Source organism: Phaseolus vulgaris, chromosome 6 (genome assembly GCF_051622355.1).
Source record: "Phaseolus vulgaris cultivar YP4 chromosome 6, ASM5162235v1, whole genome shotgun sequence".
Taxonomy (NCBI): domain Eukaryota; kingdom Viridiplantae; phylum Streptophyta; class Magnoliopsida; order Fabales; family Fabaceae; genus Phaseolus; species Phaseolus vulgaris.
The window spans coordinates 28587377-28606407 of record NC_143503.1 but is presented as its reverse complement, the minus strand read 5'-3'; the positions used below and the strand labels follow the sequence as shown (position 1 = coordinate 28606407).

The window sequence follows — 19031 nt, the reverse complement described above, 5'->3', positions numbered from 1 at the left end:
TAAAAGGTGAAGGTCAGTTTTGGAATTTAAAAAATTATGGGGGTGTAGGAAGAAAAATGTAAGGATGCAAGAAGAAACTGCCAATTGTTTTTGGATAGAAACATACAATAGAAAGGCAATTGCTTCCTGCACCATATCACTACACCCGATTCCAGTGGAAAAGATGAAACTGTCCGTAAATTTTTTTTCCAAAATATGTGTTCTGGATTTTTTTTTTCAGAACGAAATTTTATATTACGGATTTTTTTTTTATCCAGAATGGGTTTTTCATTTTTGTTTCCGGATTTTCATTTCCGAAACACAATAATCTCTTTTCTGGATTTTTTTTCCAGAATGTATTATTTTCAATTCTGAATTTTTTTGTCCGAAATAGAATTTTAATTTTTGTTTCCGGATTTTTATTTCCAAAACTCAATAACCACTTCTGGATTTATTTTTCTGGAATATATTATTTTCAATTCCGGATTTTTATTTCCAGAATAAAGGGCATTTTTGGAAATTAAAAAAATATGTTGGGTGCAAGTTAAAAATGATTGGGTGTAGGAAGCATTTGCCCAATAGAAATTAAATAGCCCAATATTGCACACAGTGCGTGTATATATATATATATATATATATATATAAAGTTTTTTTTTTTTATGTAAGAAGCATTTGATATTAAATATCATATACAATGCTTGATATATCACACCTTTGGAATGACATTTGTAAAGCCAACAACTGAGACGTCTGAATCAGTTCTTCCTATCAGTTGCCTATACTAATAGGATTCACTTTTGTTCACTCATGAAGTTTGCATGCATTTCAAGTAGACAGAAGAAACCAAACAATTCTCTACATACATGTATATATATATGTATGATATTTGGTTCGTATTGAAAACAGTTCAATCCCAACTATTCTTAAAGGTGTTGTTGCTTCTTTACCAACTAAAATGGCAAAAGCAGCAATGGTAGTCATTGCCATTCTCCTAATTACTGGATGTGAAGCTCTGGCTCCTATAAAATGCAGCACAGTTATTGAGGATGTTGCACCTTGTGTTAGTTTTCTCAAATCAAACACAGAGCACCCCTCTGAGAAGTGTTGCAGTGGTATCAAGAGTCTAAATGACGATGCTGGAAGCGCAGAAAATAGAAAAGTCATATGTAGGTGCCTTAAGAGAGGATTGGCCGCAATAGGAGATTATGATCCCAAACGTATACCTTTAGTTCCCAAAGAGTGTGGACTCTCTATTACACTTCCTCCTATTGACAAGAAAACCGATTGCAAAAAGTAAGCTTCTCTGTTAATTTTCAAATTCAGTTCAATTTTTTTGTTATGCTTCTAACTTAACTTTGGATATGGCATGGAAGGTGATGATAACTATTTTTTCTTTTTGGTAATGCAGAGCAATGTGATGGTTGCTGAAACTGTGGGAAGTATTATAAAGAAAGTAGACAAATAAACTGATATCAATCAGCTTGTACTATGAGTCATGAATAAATAAAATATCTTTTATATGTGAAATTGCTTTGTCAATTAAACCAAATATGCTATAAAGTTCTCAATAAAAATTGAATTGTAATTTTCAATCTAAAGTTGATGTAATTAATATCTAAAGTTGACATAATAATTTTTATTCGAAAAGAAAGAAGATTAATCAAAGGAACAATAAATGTATACATGTCTAAAAATAGAAGCAGCATAATTTAGAAAACAAGAGTAAGATATTTAAGGAAAATATTTAGGTATGTAAGAAACTATAAAGGTTGTATTTAAAATTTGTAATTCAATCATCTTACATAAATATTCTATAAATTGAATGAAATATTACGTCTCCATGAAAGCCTCTTGCTTCCACATATACACATTAATTTATTAAATGAATTCTTAAGCAACCTTCCCAGATATTCACACACAAGAGCAATGCAGCATGGATAACTTATCCTTACTCCTATTTACAAGTTAGTGTTTCAGAGAAGTGAAATCTGGCTCGGCTGGCTTTGGAGGTAGCAAAGGCAGTAGTCTCTGTTGCGTTCTATTCTGTCTGTTATTTTCTCTCAAGTTTCGCAGTGCATTGGCAGCAAACCTTGATGCATATATGGTTGCACCAAGGCTTAGAGTAGAGCCATCATCATTTGTCAAAGCATCTTGTAGCTTGTCTTCTTTTACATGCAAAGACCTCTCAATCTTCCTTTTCCAGTATCGACGCCAAGCTGCTTGAATGAAACAGGCACCCCATGTCCGAAACTGTAAGGAATAGAACCTGCATGGAAAACAAGTTTGTCGCAGAATTGAGGAGGTTATGAAACTTTTTTGTCAAAAAAATAAGAGAGCATTGTATTCTAAGATCTTTTCCATGATCCCGCATGTGCTCTAGTGTAAAACACTTGAGGTTGGTTGTTGTCACATGGTTTTTTACTGCTGTTATTGCAAAAAAATTTATAATCTGATTTTAAAATGATTTTGATGGGATTATATAAGTGAGTTCTCTCAGAAGTCAGAACCTAAATAGAACTTTGAGTTTTGAATTATATCTGCCCCTTGTTTCCTATTGTCCAGCACTGTTCCACTACATGTAATGATGCATCATCAAAGAGGAAAAAGGAGAAATTAACATGATATAAACTATGAAGTCTTGCCTGAAAGCGTGTTGGAGCTGTTTGCTGCTAAGACGGCGAAATTGGGAAGCAACAATCTTGAAGTCATCCGCCATGAGAGCAAAGGCTTCAACTTCTGATACGGTTTCTACTGTCCTAGTTGAAATGGGAAGATTCGAGGAGGAGTTAGGATCCAAGGCCCATGTCAGAAGCTCCTCTCCGCAGAATTGACCAGCTACGAGAAAAGAGGAATTGAAGAAACCAGTTCTTCCACCATTTGTGGTCACGGTAGAGACTTGTCCACGCATAATGAAAAGCATCTCATCAACCGGATCTCCTTCACGAAAAATGTGGCTCTTCTCAGTATAAAGGACTGGCTTCAGTCTAGTGCATATTGCATCCAACAACTGCTCATCCATTTCCTTAAACAATGGCACCTAGATGAATAAGAACATGAAAATGTTCATTACACAAAAGTTTGATAAAAAAAATTATGTGGGGAGACATGATTATGGATCATACTCACCTTTTTAACCAAAGCTAGGCAAAGGTGACGCTTTATGTCCCTTCTGAGATCTTTAGGAAGGTTACGAATTAATGCCTCCTCCTCAACACCCCTATTTTCTTGCCATTGATACTGTTCGTAATGTCTAATTCTTCTCTTCAAGTTCTCAGGTAGCATACGGTGGGACATCCACTGTTCTGCGTCCTGTCTCTTCACTCTCATCTCCTCCACTCTAACAGTTGTAGATTGCAAATATTCCTGTAACAACGTTCAACACAATAATGGGAGAATATTTGGTTAACAACTTCTCATCATAAAGTTAAAATTTCAAAAACTACTTTCTGGCAGACAATGACTTACCTGCATGTTTCCAATAAGTGACGAGAATAAAACCAATCCAAAGATGGAAATGAAGATTGCAAAGGCTATCTCTGGCACATAAGTACTTGTCTTGAGATCTTGTCCAAGAGAACTGCAAAAGATGACAGTTTTTAATATAGGTACTCTTTTGGGACCCATCTTCAAATAAATTTGCATTAACTTTTCCTTTATAAAGATGTTACAAACACTAATAATAAATGTATAGAAATATTACGAACGAAACTACATGAAAGTTCTACACTTCATGCTACAAGTACGTAGCATTTGCATATATATGAAAAGCAAGAACAAGAAGATTTGACCAACCTTAAACTGCGCAAACCCCACCAAAAGCAATAGAAGAACTTATTGGGAAATTCTGTTGTTGATTTTACCACACCTGAATGTAAAGCATAAAAAAAGATTCCAAAATTGTAGTTTTCTCCGTCTTTGATATCATCAGGGTCAACCAAAGAACATGTTTGATTGAGAAGTGTAATGGTCTCTTGGATGCGGTTTCTACAACTCAAGTCTCCATTCTCCACCTTTGTGCGCCAGCAACGCACCTCTGACTCTACCGAGAGCAAATACCAGAAAGCTCCAACTAACTGATAAGCCAGATGTATTTGGTGATCATAAAAGACAACATGATGAGTACCTAGGAAAATGCATAAATTGGATTTGAATAAGCAATAAAAGTAAGCTTACATGACTTGCTAGCATATAAAGAAAAAGATTATAAGCAGCTCCAGCCCCTGCTGTCTCAGTCAATATGCCAGAAGTTCTAGTTACTTCTTTGAACAGTGGATGGATCCGCAAAAGCCTTGGCACATACTGGATTAATACAGAATACTTCAACAAATCCTTTGCTACAAATGGATTCATTTTCATGTTTGGATGAATGGCTAAAACAATCACCTAAAACACAACATAAAATAATTATGTCTTTGACATAAACCGAAATGATATATGTTAATTGATACATAAATAAATATAAGAAACAGTTTTTGAGGGAGATACCTGTGGAAGTGGAATAATAGATAGAACGTCAATGATGAAGTATGAAGTTAAGTATCTTTTAGTTATAGCCACAGGATCATCATTGAGGTCACCCGATCCAAAAACACGAGAAGAAGGGGAAACGAACCCTGTCTTAAACTGAAAGATTATGTGAAGAACGTAGAATAGATCAAAGAAGGTGCGAAAAACACTGGCAGTGATCTGCAATGATCCACTCATATCAAGGCATTTTTTTTTATCATTAATCACTGGAATGTAAAAGAAGAACGGGTCCACAGAGACTGCCAACACACACGATATTACAAAGATTTTGTTCCATTTCTGAAGCATTGGATCCTTTGGATCAAGAATGACCTTCCTAGGTGGCGACTTTTTCTGTCCATCACTTACGGGATGAACATCTGAAACTCTGTTAAAGTTCTTCATCTTCTCAGACCTACTCTCAACCCTTCTTCCTATACTCTTCAAAACTGCAATCACACTTGGTGTTCTTTTGTGATTTTCATCGTTTTTCTGTACGTTAAAAGATGACTCCGATTGCCACTCTTCAAACCTGGATGGAGAGAAATTTTAACTTAACAATCAAGCATCAGATATGTTAGCTTCCAGCTATTACAAAGAAGCTTCGAACTATTACAAATATCATATGAATTATGATCAAGTCTCCAAATAGACCCCTCAATGGTGGTGTTTGACTACAAAATACTCCAAAATCAAAAAGATATCATGATCAAATCTCATTACCAGAGGCTATTGGTGGAATGATTCTTTTAACTTGAAAGAAAAACAGAGAACACAAACAAACCACTCAGAGCAGACAGTAATCTATTTAAAATTGGCAATAACCCAAATTGTAAAACTACAGCTGCAATATAGTAATTTGGATTATTAATCGCACAATTCGGGGTCAATCTATCATGTATAATAAAAATGCATCTATTAAAATAGTTAACTTTAATATTTTCTGAGGCAGATGAAACTATTCTGAAAGAAAATAAATAGCTGAAATGAAGCATAATGAAATTAAAAATAGACGAAGCAGAAGGGGTTCGCAAGGTGTGTACCAAGAGTACTAAAATTTAAACGACAAAAATATGTGGCAAAACCAGGACTGAACAACCGAACCTCACAAATTTATGTCCTTTTGAATTCATGATTTGGCTAATTCAGCATCCAGTGGGAACAGGCAAGCTTTGCAGAAACAGAAGATTCAGACCTGCAAAAAATCCAACATCAAATTTGAAACTTATTTCGTCCTCTTCAAGCTAAAAGTAGTGTGAATGTATTCAACTACAGAAGGCAAGGGTCAATGGTTTATCTTAAAACAATATTAATATAATTTATTTAAAGTTATAAAAGTGTAGCCACCAACGACATGGATGTAAACATATATACATATAAGTGAAGTCAATCGGAAAAATCAAGTACTGGCCATAACCACCAACCTCGACCAAGTCATAAATGGCTGTTGTAAATATATAAAAAGCAAAACAAAAGGGCACGCTAATTTTTGAGAGAGAAAAAGAAGAGTCTACACTTTTACCATATGAAATGAAACTATTCACCGACATGAACGACTAATGATGAAGAAAAAAGAAGATAAAAAAGAGAACGAAGAACAACCTTAAATATGGAAAAGTTTCATTAAATGTATATGCTGCAGCCTTGGATGGAGCTTTCTGAGAGTTGAGAGAGTTGAGTGTTGAGAGAGGGAATGATTGTGCTTTTATTGAGGAGGGACAGTTAAGGATAAAGAGAGGGAGAAAGAACGAAGAAAGAACGAAGAAAGAGAGGGAGAGAAGGTTTGGAAGACCAAGTCTCCCCTGTAAGAAGAGTCAAGTCATCACGGTAAGACATGCATGCAAAATTCCAATGCTTTGAATTAAACCCAACTTCCTCTTCAACTTTATTATTATATTATTTATATTTATATTAATAATACTAATAATATATTAGGGATGAAGTCTTAGGTAGAAAAATCAGATGCAGAAAATACAAGAAAAGAATGAAATGTGTTCAAAGAATTTAGCCCTAAGTAAATTTATTCACCTCAATTATAATTATATGTAACCTATATTAGATCATTTTTTCTCATGGCAACTTATTTTCCTTCTAGAATGTAAATTACAATCTACAGTACACTTTCAGAAACTAAAAGAGTTAGATTTTGACAGTGTTTAGAAAGTTCTTCCCAGCTTCTTTTTATTTTTATTTTATTTTGTAATTAGACTGGACACTCAATTCAACCCTTTTCATTTTTGCTTTTTTTCTTTTGACATCATATATTTTTTTTTTGTCAACGTATCATTATTTTATTTTTACTATATTCCAAAATTGTCCTCTTTTCTATCAACTACTTTTTTTATTGTGATTGTCTTTCTAGCTCAGTGGTCTCTTTCGTCCGCCTCCCCCCGTCAAACTATTAAATGTTGACTGCATGTTGATTTCTTTTTTATATTTAAAAAAAATGAATTAATCATATTTCAGAAATCAAACTTACCAAAATCTACCGTTTTTACTAGGAGAAATTGCAGTTATTTCTTCTAAGATTATACTAAATGATTCTCGTATCTCCATTAAGGTATGCAGTCATATTCATTATCTTTTTATCACAATGGTACTTATATTTTTTTATAACTTTTAAATAGGTATGTCTTGTATAAGTATCCCATTAAATTTTTTAAATATGTATACACTCATATTTTATAATTTTTAAATAAAATATAAATGACAACAGTTTTTTTTTTTGTATTTTCAATAACGTCACATTGACCTTCTTTATTTTTTAATATTTTTTGTTTGTTTTTCGTTTAACTTTGCTCTATATTATAAAAAATTAATTTTAATTTTATTTGATCAGTATAATTAAATACAATAAAGAAAGTGCGTATCATTTTCTTAAAAATAAAAGAAAGGTGAATATTGCTTATTGAAATTAAAGAGACAGTGATTCTCTAGTTTAAAAAAGCAGGAGATTATTTTATTACAATTATAGGGCGAATATCTACTTTAAAATTATAGAGATTTCAAATATCATTTAACATATATCCTAAAAAAATGTAAGTGTAATTTACTTCATTTTATAAATATTTTCATAAATTAATTGACGTCTACATATTTCTTGACATCATAGATTTTAGAATGTGATGTTCAAATTAAGTATATGATGCGCCCTTGGTCAATTACAAAAATCAATAACTAATTACGAGTTATTTAGGGTTTATAATAATAAATACGACAATATTATTAAAGATGGTATTAATAAACTAAACAATTTTAAAGACAATTTCATTTAACTTTTGTGTTTCTTATCTATTTTTGCTTTCTTTTCTTTGTTACTCTTTCTATATATTTTTTCTTCTGCTAAATATACTATCAACTACTTAAATAGTAACAACATCAAATTCACCACTTATTTTTCAATTATTTTCTTTAATGTATTTTATATTATTATTTACACTGACATGGTCTAAGAATAAGAGTGTGTACAAAAAGGAAAAATAAATATTTTCTACTGCTATCTTAACTTTAACGTTACTGTGATTTGTATTATGAACTTTAACTTAAATAGTCTAGAGTTGTCACTTAGCTTACTATCACTTCCAAGCAAACTTCTATCTTTGTCAAATTTTTGTCATATAATATAAAATATCTGCCCCGAGTTTTGCGCACTTAGCTTCAATCGGCAATATAAATGCCGATATTTTCCGACAAGGGCAAAACTCTGGAAGAAGAATCAGCTAGTCTTATTCACAAAAATTGCTGTTATTACATGATAGCAGACAGTGTTGTGCTGGTTGTGACCACTAGCGACAGAGTGGACTTATACATTATGGTTATGGTATAAGGACATCCAATTTGACAGATGCCACCACAAAGTTCGGAGCATATTGGCCGAGACAACTTAGAAACCACAAGATCCAATTCTCAGGATTCTGAAGGTTGAATGGAACCGCAAGAATGGTGAACTTTAGTTGTGCAACAAGAGATGACTTATTTAACCCAACCTTCGCCAAACTTAATAGGCAAATTATTCGGAGGACCACAATTCTTTCTCGTGTCAGCCCGTGAAATACCACACAAAGGACACAAGTGTTTTCTGCGGCTTGTCTCGTTTGGACTATAAGATTCAACTAGATGCATAATTCCTAACCAAGTTATGAGTTTTACATGATACAGATTTTCAGCATAAATTAACATCTTAGCACCAGACAGGCCCCATATACACATGAAAATAAGCAATGATGATTGTAAAGATAAGTTGCACTCACTCTCCGAGATCCTACTTAATGTAAATAGATGTATAACAAACTAGGATGGGTTTTGTATTAATTAAGGCATTTTTGTAGAGTCAATAGAGCGTAGAGGATCGAGAAAAAGTTGTTTAAGTTTAGGGGATGAGTATAATGCCCTGGACATTGTGCTGAGTCACCAAAAAAATATTAAGCTTATTCATATTTTTACATTTTTGCCATCGGGATAATCTGTTACATACAGCATTGTTGAACTTGAGTGATAGGCTTCTTCAGAAAGAAAGGGTGAGAAGCCATATAAAAATGACATCTAATATTATTTTGATATTGTTATTGTTACACAGTTAAGACTTTTCAAAAGTTAAAGAATATCTACCAGAGGGAGGACCTAAACTACAACACTGTGTATGAGAAGCTGACAAAACTGTTAACACGGTGACATTTCTGAATTCTGAACCTAACCCAGTTTTGTGATTTAGGGTTTTGTGATATTTCTGAAGTATATCCAAACCTTGAACGAAAACTAATCACCGAGTATTGCATCCTCTTTGCTACTACTGTTCCTCATCCTAAAACAAAGTTCAAATCTTCGATGATAAAATGTAAACAAAGTGGGTCGATCACCTGTAAGTGTACACGAGGCAGGGGATAAACGAAGGGCATTCCCGAGAAACAAGAATCACAGGAAGAGCAAAAGTTCTTTCTTTTTTAAGGGTGGGGTGCCAAAAAGAACCTGTAATAGGCGGGTTTCACATAAAAGTTTTCCCCACTTACATTCCTCGCCTGGCTGTCTTGATATATTCGAGGGAAGATAATCCTCCTCCTCTTTAGGTTAATAATTCCACCTAACCACTGATCTGGCAATAGAATCAAAGCCCCCTGTTAAAAAATCAAAAAATTCAGATATCATCATAAAGCAGTCCAATTGAAGTATATTAAGAACCACCTCAAAAAGTGTTAAAATAAATAAGGCACTTCATCCCCAGGGAAATTTGAACTAAATAGTGAAAACATACTTCGGATAAATAACAGGATTAAAAAGATTAGGCACTGGGATACTAACCATCCTAAAAGTAATATAACTAAATCAATGTGGCAAGCTGCCACAGACATCTATTATTCTCGTAAAAAGTGATAGCTGGGACACAAAAAGTTTACCTTCGGAACTTGGGTGAAGCAGGTTGATCGGGTGATGATTGTTGAGCAGTGCCACCATTAAAGCTTTGCTCCTCAAATGCTCCACCAGTTTGGCTTCCCTCGTTGAGCAGTGATACTTCATTGACACTGGGGAAACCCATAGGTCCCATAGTTCCAAATTCGAGCTGTTCTGCTGGTGTGCTGTAGCTAGCATTATGATCATATGAATACCACATTACAACAGGTGGAATTGTTGGTCCATTTGATGATATCCCACTGGGGCGCATGCCTGGTAGAGAGCACATTCCATAAGCCAAATTTGATGAACTGTTTTGCGAGGAATTTAACCGGACAGGACCATTCTGGTGAGAAAGAAAAGAATCAGGTCTATGTGAACCCCATGGTCTTTCAGAATGGCTCTCACTCATTGCCAACTTTTCTTGCCTTGAGCTAGTTCGCTCAGCTTGACTGCGGTAATGGCTACGCGCACTTGTTCTCAACTTTGAGTTAACATTCCAATTCCCTTCTCTGTCACCATGCTGATCATTTCTGTCATAGTTGTGATTACTCCTTCTAGTGCTTGTAGAATGTCGATCCCGAGAAGAAACCTTCTGAAATAAATTAGAAAAGAAGGTAAAATAAGCACTGCTAGAGGCAGATTGACCTTAGGCTTAGGAATAGAACCACTACTATATCTACAAGACAGACATATAGTCACACTTGTAAGTTCTATTATAGTAAGAAAAGAAATTACAGCATCACTATTAAGTACCAAGTTGAATAAGAAAATAATCTTACAGGATTTGGCAGGTAGGTTCCTGTCCCACTTCGATACCGTGGTATCTCATCTATAAATCGTGGGTAAATATTGACTGGTCTGTTGGAAACTGAATGGAGAGGAGCAACAGGCACTAGGTGTGGCCCATAGTTCGTAAGCTGAGTGAAAAGATTCACATTAGCTGACTGTGGTCTTCCAGGACCATCCCAGGGAAAATGACTCTGCAAATAAACAGGAGGTACCACAACAGATGAAGGATAGTTAACTGAATCAGGATGGCGTGAATTTTGACAAATTCGCCCATACTGCAAATTTTGCCAATGGCTAACAAAGTCACCATTAAGAATGTCAGGCTTGGGCTCTGATGTGTCAATAGCAGCTCTTCTCACAGAATTGGAAGAGCTCAGCACCTCAGGCTGATCATACACCTCAGATGGATCAAAATTCTGACAGCGGTCATTCTTATCTGCATCTTCCACATTGAAATTGCTTGCTGGTGTGTGAGAAGATTGAGTAGTGGGAAAATTATATAAGGGGAGCATGGTAACAAATGGTACTGGTGGCCCTGTGGGATAGAACGCAAATGGAACAGCCCCAGAATTATCCCCTGTTCTTTGGCGAGAACCATGACCTATAAGTACTGGAGCCATGGGTAACACAGAATCTGATCCACTAGTCCGAACAACTTCAGAACTAGACACTGGCTGCTTAGGAACATGCATAGGAGCAACCGCCAGTGGCCCAGTGCTTTTATCTGACATATCAGATGCTGTAGTTGACAGAGTTGTCCATTGTCTGTTTTCATCATCCACAAGATTACATGAAATATCTGAGACATTCTTGCCCTTACCGTAAGCAGCCGATGGCACTGAGGAAGTACTTTTCTTCCCTCTTTTTTCCCTAGTTGATTTTGAAGATTTTGCAGATGGTCCCTCCAAAGAGCTTTCTGAAGACGTCTTACTCCTAAATGAGCTTGAAGACGGTTCACTGGGCAACCTAGGATTTGCAGTTCTATCATCAAAATATGCCCCATTTCCTCTGCCACCTTGATATTTAGGACTATCAATTTGCTCTTCTCTTGTAGAACCTCGATTTTCTTTAGTAAATGTTGGCTGAAGTATAGCAGAATTACTAGAGCTGCCAACATGAGATAATGGTATAAAGTTATAACCACCAGAAGTTGACTGTCGCTTATCATCTGGAAGCATTTCAAAATTTCCATTATCTACATCAATCCCCCTAGCAGCAGCCCTTTCTTGCTCATGCCAGAAATCTTTATCAGCTTCTGCTGGACTCATTTCAACAGAATTGAAATTCTCATTGCCAGTTTCAATTAAATCTTCCGGATTTGAGGTCAATCCTATGCCAGGGAAATATGAAGTCCACGGGGAAGGGACTAAACCTTGGGGAAATTGCACATTAGTACCCCAATTGAAGGACTCAATTAAGGGAATGTTACCCATGTTCCTATGAGCATATCCCATTGATGCAAGAATGGAAGGGGAAAGTGGAAGTGGTAGGTGACCTGGAGCTAAATTCACTGGTATTTGATTCTGACCACTGAAACCTTCAGTTGTGGGGGATGTCATCATGTTCAAAAGGTCCTGCTCCTCCTGATGCATCATATGTGTTCCACCTACTCCAGCAACAGAAGCAAACTCTTCACCCACAATTCCAGGGCCAGATTCATTATCATAACTATTTGAGCCATTGTTTGAATCAGCACCACTATCATGAACCTGATGTGATATTATTTGCCTACCAGATGAATTGTCAACTCTAACCGCATAACTAGCAGGGATGTCAGAATCAAGATGCTTCCTGTGACTATTCTCCAACTTTGCAGAGGAAGTTGGTCCTTTCCCACTTTCTGGGGCTTTTGTATGTCTTCCTTGCCTAGGAATTTCACCGTAAGAGTCTGTCAACTCAGGACTAGAACATGTTCTTGCAAACAAAAGCCTTCCTGGGACATCATTGAATGGGTTATTTGGTTTAGCATTTCTCTGTCCTTTATCAACTCGAATACCTTGATTACAGTTAGCTTCCCTTTTGACCTGATCAAAATCCCTTGCATTATTTTGGTTAGCTGTAGAATCACCACTACTCTTAGATAAACTTTTAGAGGACAATATACTGTGTTGAGATAGCACACTCTGTGAAGCATGCACCCCTTTCACTTGAAATTCTTGATTATAGGTATTCTCAGTTTTATTGCTATTTTTCTGGAAATTCTTGGACCCGTGTGATTGGTCATGATTAGATATCGTCAAATGCCATAAGTCATTACTAGGAGCATCAGGTCGCTGCCCAGTTCCATGTCTGACCCAAGTGTTCATAAAGAATTGATTAACTTCCAAAAACAAATCCTCCTTTGGGCAGTCAAGCAATCTAGCAAGCCTTTTGGCCCCAAATGCAAAAGCACTGCGAATTCTAAAGAAATTTCCTGGTTCATGCACATCATAAATGAAATTATTAGCCATAATCAAATCAGACAGATGGTTCAGTGAATCTAATAAACTAATAATATCAATAAAATAATTATTCAAGCTATATATTCCACAGCATGCATAAACTTTGCATAATTTTAATCATGCATTCTAATCAGATAAATACAGTGTAGTTCAGTATTTAAGAGAAAAATACCAAAGCCATAAATGAGCATGAATGCTGATTCAAAGAGGAGAACAATAGCTTCAATGTATCTTTAACTGATTTCTCCAACCTTATAATATATACATGCTACCAGCAACAGAATCAGGTCCGTATAAAAGCCAACTTAGAGTTTAAAATATCATATGAGCAAGTTATAGACATGCAAAAATGAACTGAATCCAAAATTTCAGCCTAACAAACCTTTGCTGACACTACGCCCAAGGTTATTGTTGACCCGCAAAGGATCAATAACATTGAAATGCTTGGAAGTAAATGGTTGCCCCTGATTTTCTTGGCCAGCAGGGAAAACAGCATAAACTGAGCTGCAGGCATCAAGAAATAACTTGCTGAGCAATAAATCTCCACCATCTTTCCGAGGAGGTTCAGCTGTGGAAAATGTTGATTAGGGGAAGGAAAAAATTGATAAGCGATGGAGCCATATCATTATTAAAGAACTAATCAGATTGTAATTACCTGTCACATCTGGAAGTGAACTGATGGGTACAGGACCCCATAGACTTACACAGAAATTATCCCAATCAAACTTACTAAAAAACTCCAAAAACCTATACAATACCTACGAAAGCAAGGGTACCCACCAAGTCAATTCAACCATCAAAACGACACAAAAAATAACACCATTTATAAATTGCTACCTCAAGAGGTCCAGAAAAGGAGTTGTTGAAAACATGAAATATGTAAAGAACCAAAGTTTCTAATGCGTAAGTTGAGATAAGTCCATGGTGGGCACCAAGTATTCGACTCTCATAGTAACACCAGGCTTTTATAAGTATAATGCTACGCTTGAATAAATGGTTTTGGTTAATCAAATTATCAACCTACAGCAGAAAAAAACATTAAACTCTAGTCAATACATTAAAACTTAGTATCAGGGTTAAAATTCAAAGATGGATAAAATGAGAATTCTAGGACAGTAGGATTCACCAAAATACCTCCTCAAGAAAACAAAGGGTGCACAATCCTCCAAGCTGGTTAAATGAAATGTCCACCACAATATTCTCAACAAGACACTTTATAATCTTCACCTAAAAAAATTAAGAAGAACAAAGCAAGTAAAATACAAATTCTACAATCCAGTAGTTGGCCAAAGCCAACATAAAATCTTAGACCAACTTAAATTAAAGCAAGGAAAATGAAAAGAATTATAAAATAAAAAGCTTATAGCTCAAGGCTTTCAGTAATAAGGAACATATGGTAACCACATCTCAACCAAAAACTCTGAAGTTGAATGTTAATTTAGCAATTGGTAATCATGTAACAGGTTTTTCAGACAAGAAACGGTTTACCCAGGAAAGTCGCATTACTCAGTATTGGTTAAGAACTTAAATGTTCACTCACCGTTGTCTCATAATAAACCCTAGAGTGTTTCAACAATCAATCTCCAGACAGAACCACTTAAAGTCTCATCACATACATAATAAAATCACATATCTATTATTTCATCAATCTATAATTTATTAATATAGCGGCCACAAAGATAAACAATTCTAAAATTGTTGTTACATAAGAGAACCTACTTCAGCCTGGATGTACTGAACTTCTTTGACATGAAACTCTGCATTTTCATCCTTTTCCTCATTTTGGAGCATGTCATGAACCTGGTGTGCCCACGCATCCTTCAGATTTTGGTTCTTGCTGAATGCTGTCAGGTCAATATCTCCATCAGGTAAATAGGTTTTGAGGGGTACTGACCCAAAGGTGAACACCTGTAATCATGAACGATCATGCTGAATGCTGTCAGGAAATTAGCTCTACAGTCCTTTCCTCAGCCTTTAATACTTTAAATATCATTCGACAATGCAGCTAAAATAGTGGCATTGCATACATAATTAAAAGTTCTTGACCAAACAATCATTTCCCATTTTGGAAAGTTGGCAGAATTTATTAGTTTGCACACATGAAATGATTAAGACCCACCTGGCAAGGGAAGCACTTCATGATCAACCGCTGCACATAGTCCGCAACAGCATGACGGCGCTCCTCGGAGGGCGGATTGGGCTGAATGCAGGCAATTAGCTCAGCAGTCCTTTCCTCAGCCTTCAACCACCGATCCATGTCAAGCACTCGCATCACCGATGCGGCGTCATTGGGCATCAAGCCATTAGGCAATATCCCACTTGGTGGCTGTGCCCAACCCTCATGCTCGCCCATGCAACCCTAAGGTTTCCCGTTGAAAACTCTTCCACAAAACCTAAAAACCCAACCCAACAATACACTACCACACCACTAGCGGAGGCAACGCATGAGAGGAAGTTTTGCTAATGAGCTAGAACTACTGCAGAACAAACAACACAACACGGGAATTTCAATCCCTCTCAATAGCAGGAGCAGCAAAGTACGACTTAACCAATTTTTGGTATGTTTCCAATTAACACAAACACAATATCAGAGTGCATAACAGCTAATATCAACTGAATCCCAAAAAGGGCAAAAGCTAGTAATCAATAAATACGGAAACAAAAGTAAATGAATCAGAAATGTCAAGGGTTTTTTTCTTCTTTCTTTTATCTTGTTATTTTGAAAATAACAGTATAGTAGTTGAGATGATTAAAACCCTAACGGAAACTGGTGAATCAATTTCCGGAAGAGTTGGAGTGTGGGCGTAGCACCAGCGATGACAGAAACGCATGGGGCAAAAATGGAAATGCAATGGTGGGCATCAAATCCAATGGGCGCCGATCAAAAACAGAGCGTCGGAAAGAGAAACGGTTCGAAATGCAGATTAATAGTTCAGAGTCTTGTGCTCCTTTCCTTAACGTTTTTTAAAATGGAGAAATTATTGGCAAGCAGAGGATGGTAGAACAGAATCTGGGGATAAGAGAGAGGAGAAGAAGAAGAAGAAGAAGAAACAGGGAAATGAAGAAAGAAAGAGAGATATACAAGAAACAGGGAGAAGAAAATTGAAAATGGAAAAGAAAAATATAATTAAAATCTTTCTTTTCTTTATGGGCCTTTTTGGTGTCTATTAATGGGCCTCGTTATTAAAAATTAAAAAGTGACAAGTTAAGTCAACTCTAGGGTTGCAAATTTTCGAATTGGTGCTTTCGCATTCGCCTGATGTTAATTTCTCCTGCTCCTGTATTTCCTAGTTTTACAACAAAGACTATTTTGTTAATTTCGTTCTATTTAATTACTTTTTTTTTTTTAAATTACAGGTTTTGCTATGAGTTGAAAACACTACTTAAGATTGCGGCTTTCAAACATTTTTCCAGAAAAATATTAATATTTTTATATTATTTATTTAATCAAAAAGCCAAGAAAAAATTAATTACTTCTTAATATAGACTCATTTATAAAGTCTACATTTCCCATTTCAACAAGAATATGTGAAAAATAATTTGCAATCTTCTATATATTTTCTAAAATATATAAATATATTTTTCTAACAAATGAGTTCTGATTCTACCTAATAAATTTTATAAAATAAGTATAAGTGTTTCTCTTATCTATATAGGACACTGGTCTCTCTTATTTACATAGGATTGTGTGTTTGCTTTTGGGGTGATGGAGGTTGAGGTTGAGGGTAATAGTGAATGAAAAGTTGAGGGTATTTAAAATCTTCTCATAATTGAAGAGAAATGAGAGGAGAATGACATGAAAAAACCATGATACAATAATATTAATAATAAAAATTATTATTAATAATAATTTTGTGTGTATATATATAACATAATTTAAAAAATCATAAATAATATTAAAATTATCTAAATAAATTAACTTAAGTAATAAAATTAATTTAAATTAATAAAATGAAAAATAATAAAATTATACTTACATCTAAAATTATATTTAATTATTTTTTTTAATTTTACATTTTTTTCTTTTATTTATAAATAAAATTTTAAATTATTTTAATTAACTAAAATATGCACAAAATTAATAATTATTTATTCTTTTTTTTATATATAAAGGTAAATTTGTAGTCTTACCATTTACACTATTCTAAATAATTTAAAATACTCTTACAATCATCACATCACTCACATATCTTAATAAATTTTCTTCACACGGTACACTTTAACATACCCTAATCCAAACACAGAGACACAGAGAGTCTCACTCTCACTCTCCCACACCGATAAGGTTCACACTTATTCATGTGTCATTATCCTACTACAAACAACACCAATGTTAGTTCTCTTCTCTAAATAAAAATTGCATTTGATGTAGTTCTCTCATTACAATATCTCACATTGTTGTACCCACTTTTTTACTTCCTTAAGCGTTCATTTACAATAAAATTGTTTTTTTATTCTCTTCTAACTTAGCTCAAAGCCTGAATAACCCTAATGTCTGAATCATAAAAGTGTTGGAGGATTCTAGTCTTCAAACCTGCATCATTTCTCACCACTAATTTGCCTTTCCTTTTGAGAACTTCTCCATGAAAAGTATAATGCAAGCAAGGTTGTTGTATGTTCTGCCACATTTTACTGCAAATAAGATAGCAAAAAAAAAACTCTGTTTTATAAGTTGTCAGTGTCCTGCCACTTTTTACTGCAATTAGGGTACCAAAAAACTCCTTTTTATAAATTGACAAGGGTTGATACTTTGGTCCCATAACCCTGCTTAAAACTGCACCAATACCAATATCTGAAGCATCGATCTCTATAATGAAAGGTTGCTCTGGCAAGATTAAGACAGGTGTTGAAGTTAAAGCCTGTTTTAACTTGTGGAAGGCTTCAGCTTTTGCTTCAATTCATATGTAATGAGAATTATTCTGTAGAAGGCCTATTAAATGCTTCATTCTCACCGCTTCTTGAATTGTTTTTGGTTTATGGACATAAATTTTTCCAACTCTAAGCTTAAGCCTAATAGAAAAAAAAACTTAAGGTTGTCTCCTCAGAAATTGTCACCCTATCCAAGAGGTTATCAAAATTTTCCAAATAATCAATTAAAGAACTTCCCTATTTCAATCACGCGAGTTTCGCCACTGGTTAATCAAATATCTTTCCAACATCTTGCAAGATCTAAATCATGTTTTACACTAAATATTCAGGGATTGAATACAATGGTGTTGCCATGGGAATGCCTTGCCACCCATAAGTAAACGCTCTCGTTGATTTTTTGGTGTGCCTTCAAGCTCAATTTTTTTTTCTGTCTGTGCGCGTTAAGCCCAAAAATTGGTACCATCAAAAGACGAAAAGGCGGAAATTGTAGCTGGGCTCTATCAAGAACCACCGAGCAATTTTTCGATGGATCTCTGTGGGGTGCAGGCGTTGACGTGATTTGGCGGCCAAAATTCAGAGATGTAATGGAAGAAACTAAGCAGCCCTCGATCCATTGTTGCTTCCAAGGTTTTATGTGTTAATTCTTGAGAATCCGACATCGTCTTCTCCATTGAATCCATGCGAGTTTCAAACTCTTTATGGTCATCATTGTTGCTGACTTACTGATACCAAATTGTCAAAAACAATTTCCTATCTTCTACTACTCTTACTCTCAACAATGAAATATTGAAGAGAAACAATTGATCTAATACTTGTGTATATTTCGGAGGAAACACGGTACTCCCAACAAAAGAGTTTAGGATTTAGGACTAATTAATAGACTCCCCGAACGAACTATATTAGATTAACAAGAAAGTACTAAGTTGCCTATAATGGGATATATGTTATAATTTAAAGATTTTGGTTTGTTTTTGTGGCTATGATTAGGATAACTGTGTTGCTTCGTTGCAATTTAGAAATGGATTATTGCATATAATCATCATTTTTTTCTGTTAGTTT

General features: G+C 35.1%; 3 protein-coding genes across 5 annotated transcripts; 1 reads left to right on the top strand and 2 right to left on the bottom strand.

Annotated features, from left to right (window-relative positions):
* Positions 1–934: 934 nt before the first annotated feature.
* Positions 935–1397, top strand: LOC137833520 (non-specific lipid-transfer protein). Its single transcript, XM_068641864.1, has 2 exons — positions 935–1272; positions 1388–1397. The coding sequence occupies exons 1-2, from the start codon at positions 935–937 to the stop codon at positions 1395–1397; spliced, it is 348 nt and encodes a 115-aa protein (XP_068497965.1).
* A 325-nt stretch (positions 1398–1722) lies between these two features.
* LOC137831895 (cyclic nucleotide-gated ion channel 1) lies at positions 1723–6348 on the bottom strand. 2 transcript variants are annotated; one of them, XM_068639790.1, is made up of 9 exons: positions 6088–6348; positions 5590–5680; positions 4465–5017; positions 4153–4362; positions 3772–4052; positions 3445–3556; positions 3106–3342; positions 2622–3016; positions 1723–2245 (listed from the first exon to the last, which is right to left on the bottom strand). In XM_068639790.1, the coding sequence occupies exons 2-9, from the start codon at positions 5616–5618 to the stop codon at positions 1945–1947; spliced, it is 2118 nt and encodes a 705-aa protein (XP_068495891.1). In that variant the 5' UTR covers positions 5619–5680; positions 6088–6348; the 3' UTR covers positions 1723–1944. The 2 variants fall into 2 exon arrangements, with proteins under 2 accessions (XP_068495891.1, XP_068495892.1); XM_068639791.1 differs by having other exon boundaries at positions 6008–6090.
* A 2667-nt stretch (positions 6349–9015) lies between these two features.
* LOC137831894 (uncharacterized) lies at positions 9016–16213 on the bottom strand. 2 transcript variants are annotated; one of them, XM_068639788.2, is made up of 9 exons: positions 15223–16213; positions 14823–15011; positions 14238–14330; positions 13941–14123; positions 13759–13861; positions 13486–13671; positions 10653–13075; positions 9876–10465; positions 9016–9596 (listed from the first exon to the last, which is right to left on the bottom strand). In XM_068639788.2, exons 1-9 carry the CDS (start codon positions 15454–15456, stop codon positions 9587–9589), a joined length of 4011 nt encoding a protein of 1336 aa, XP_068495889.2. In that variant the 5' UTR covers positions 15457–16213; the 3' UTR covers positions 9016–9586. The 2 variants fall into 2 exon arrangements, with proteins under 2 accessions (XP_068495889.2, XP_068495890.2); XM_068639789.2 differs by having other exon boundaries at positions 9876–10462.
* Between the last annotated feature and the right edge of the window lie 2818 nt (positions 16214–19031).

Coding starts and splice junctions, on each gene's coding strand:
- LOC137831895 (XM_068639790.1), bottom strand. CDS start 5,618: ATGAATTCAAAAGGACATAAATTTGTGAG. Junction 5,018..5,589: donor AAAGGACATAAATTTGTGAG/GTTCGGTTGTTC, acceptor CTCTCCATCCAG/GTTTGAAGAGTGGCAATCGG. Junction 3,343..3,444: donor CACTTATTGGAAACATGCAG/GTAAGTCATTGT, acceptor ACGTTGTTACAG/GAATATTTGCAATCTACAAC.
- LOC137833520 (XM_068641864.1), top strand. CDS start 935: ATGGCAAAAGCAGCAATGGTAGTCATTGCCATTCTCCTAATTACTGGA.
- LOC137831894 (XM_068639788.2), bottom strand. CDS start 15,456: ATGGGCGAGCATGAGGGTTGGGCACAGCCACCAAGTGGGATATTGCCT. Junction 14,331..14,822: donor TTCAGTACATCCAGGCTGAA/GTAGGTTCTCTT, acceptor TAATTTTTTTAG/GTGAAGATTATAAAGTGTCT. Junction 13,672..13,758: donor TTCACTTCCAGATGTGACAG/GTAATTACAATC, acceptor CATTTTCCACAG/CTGAACCTCCTCGGAAAGAT.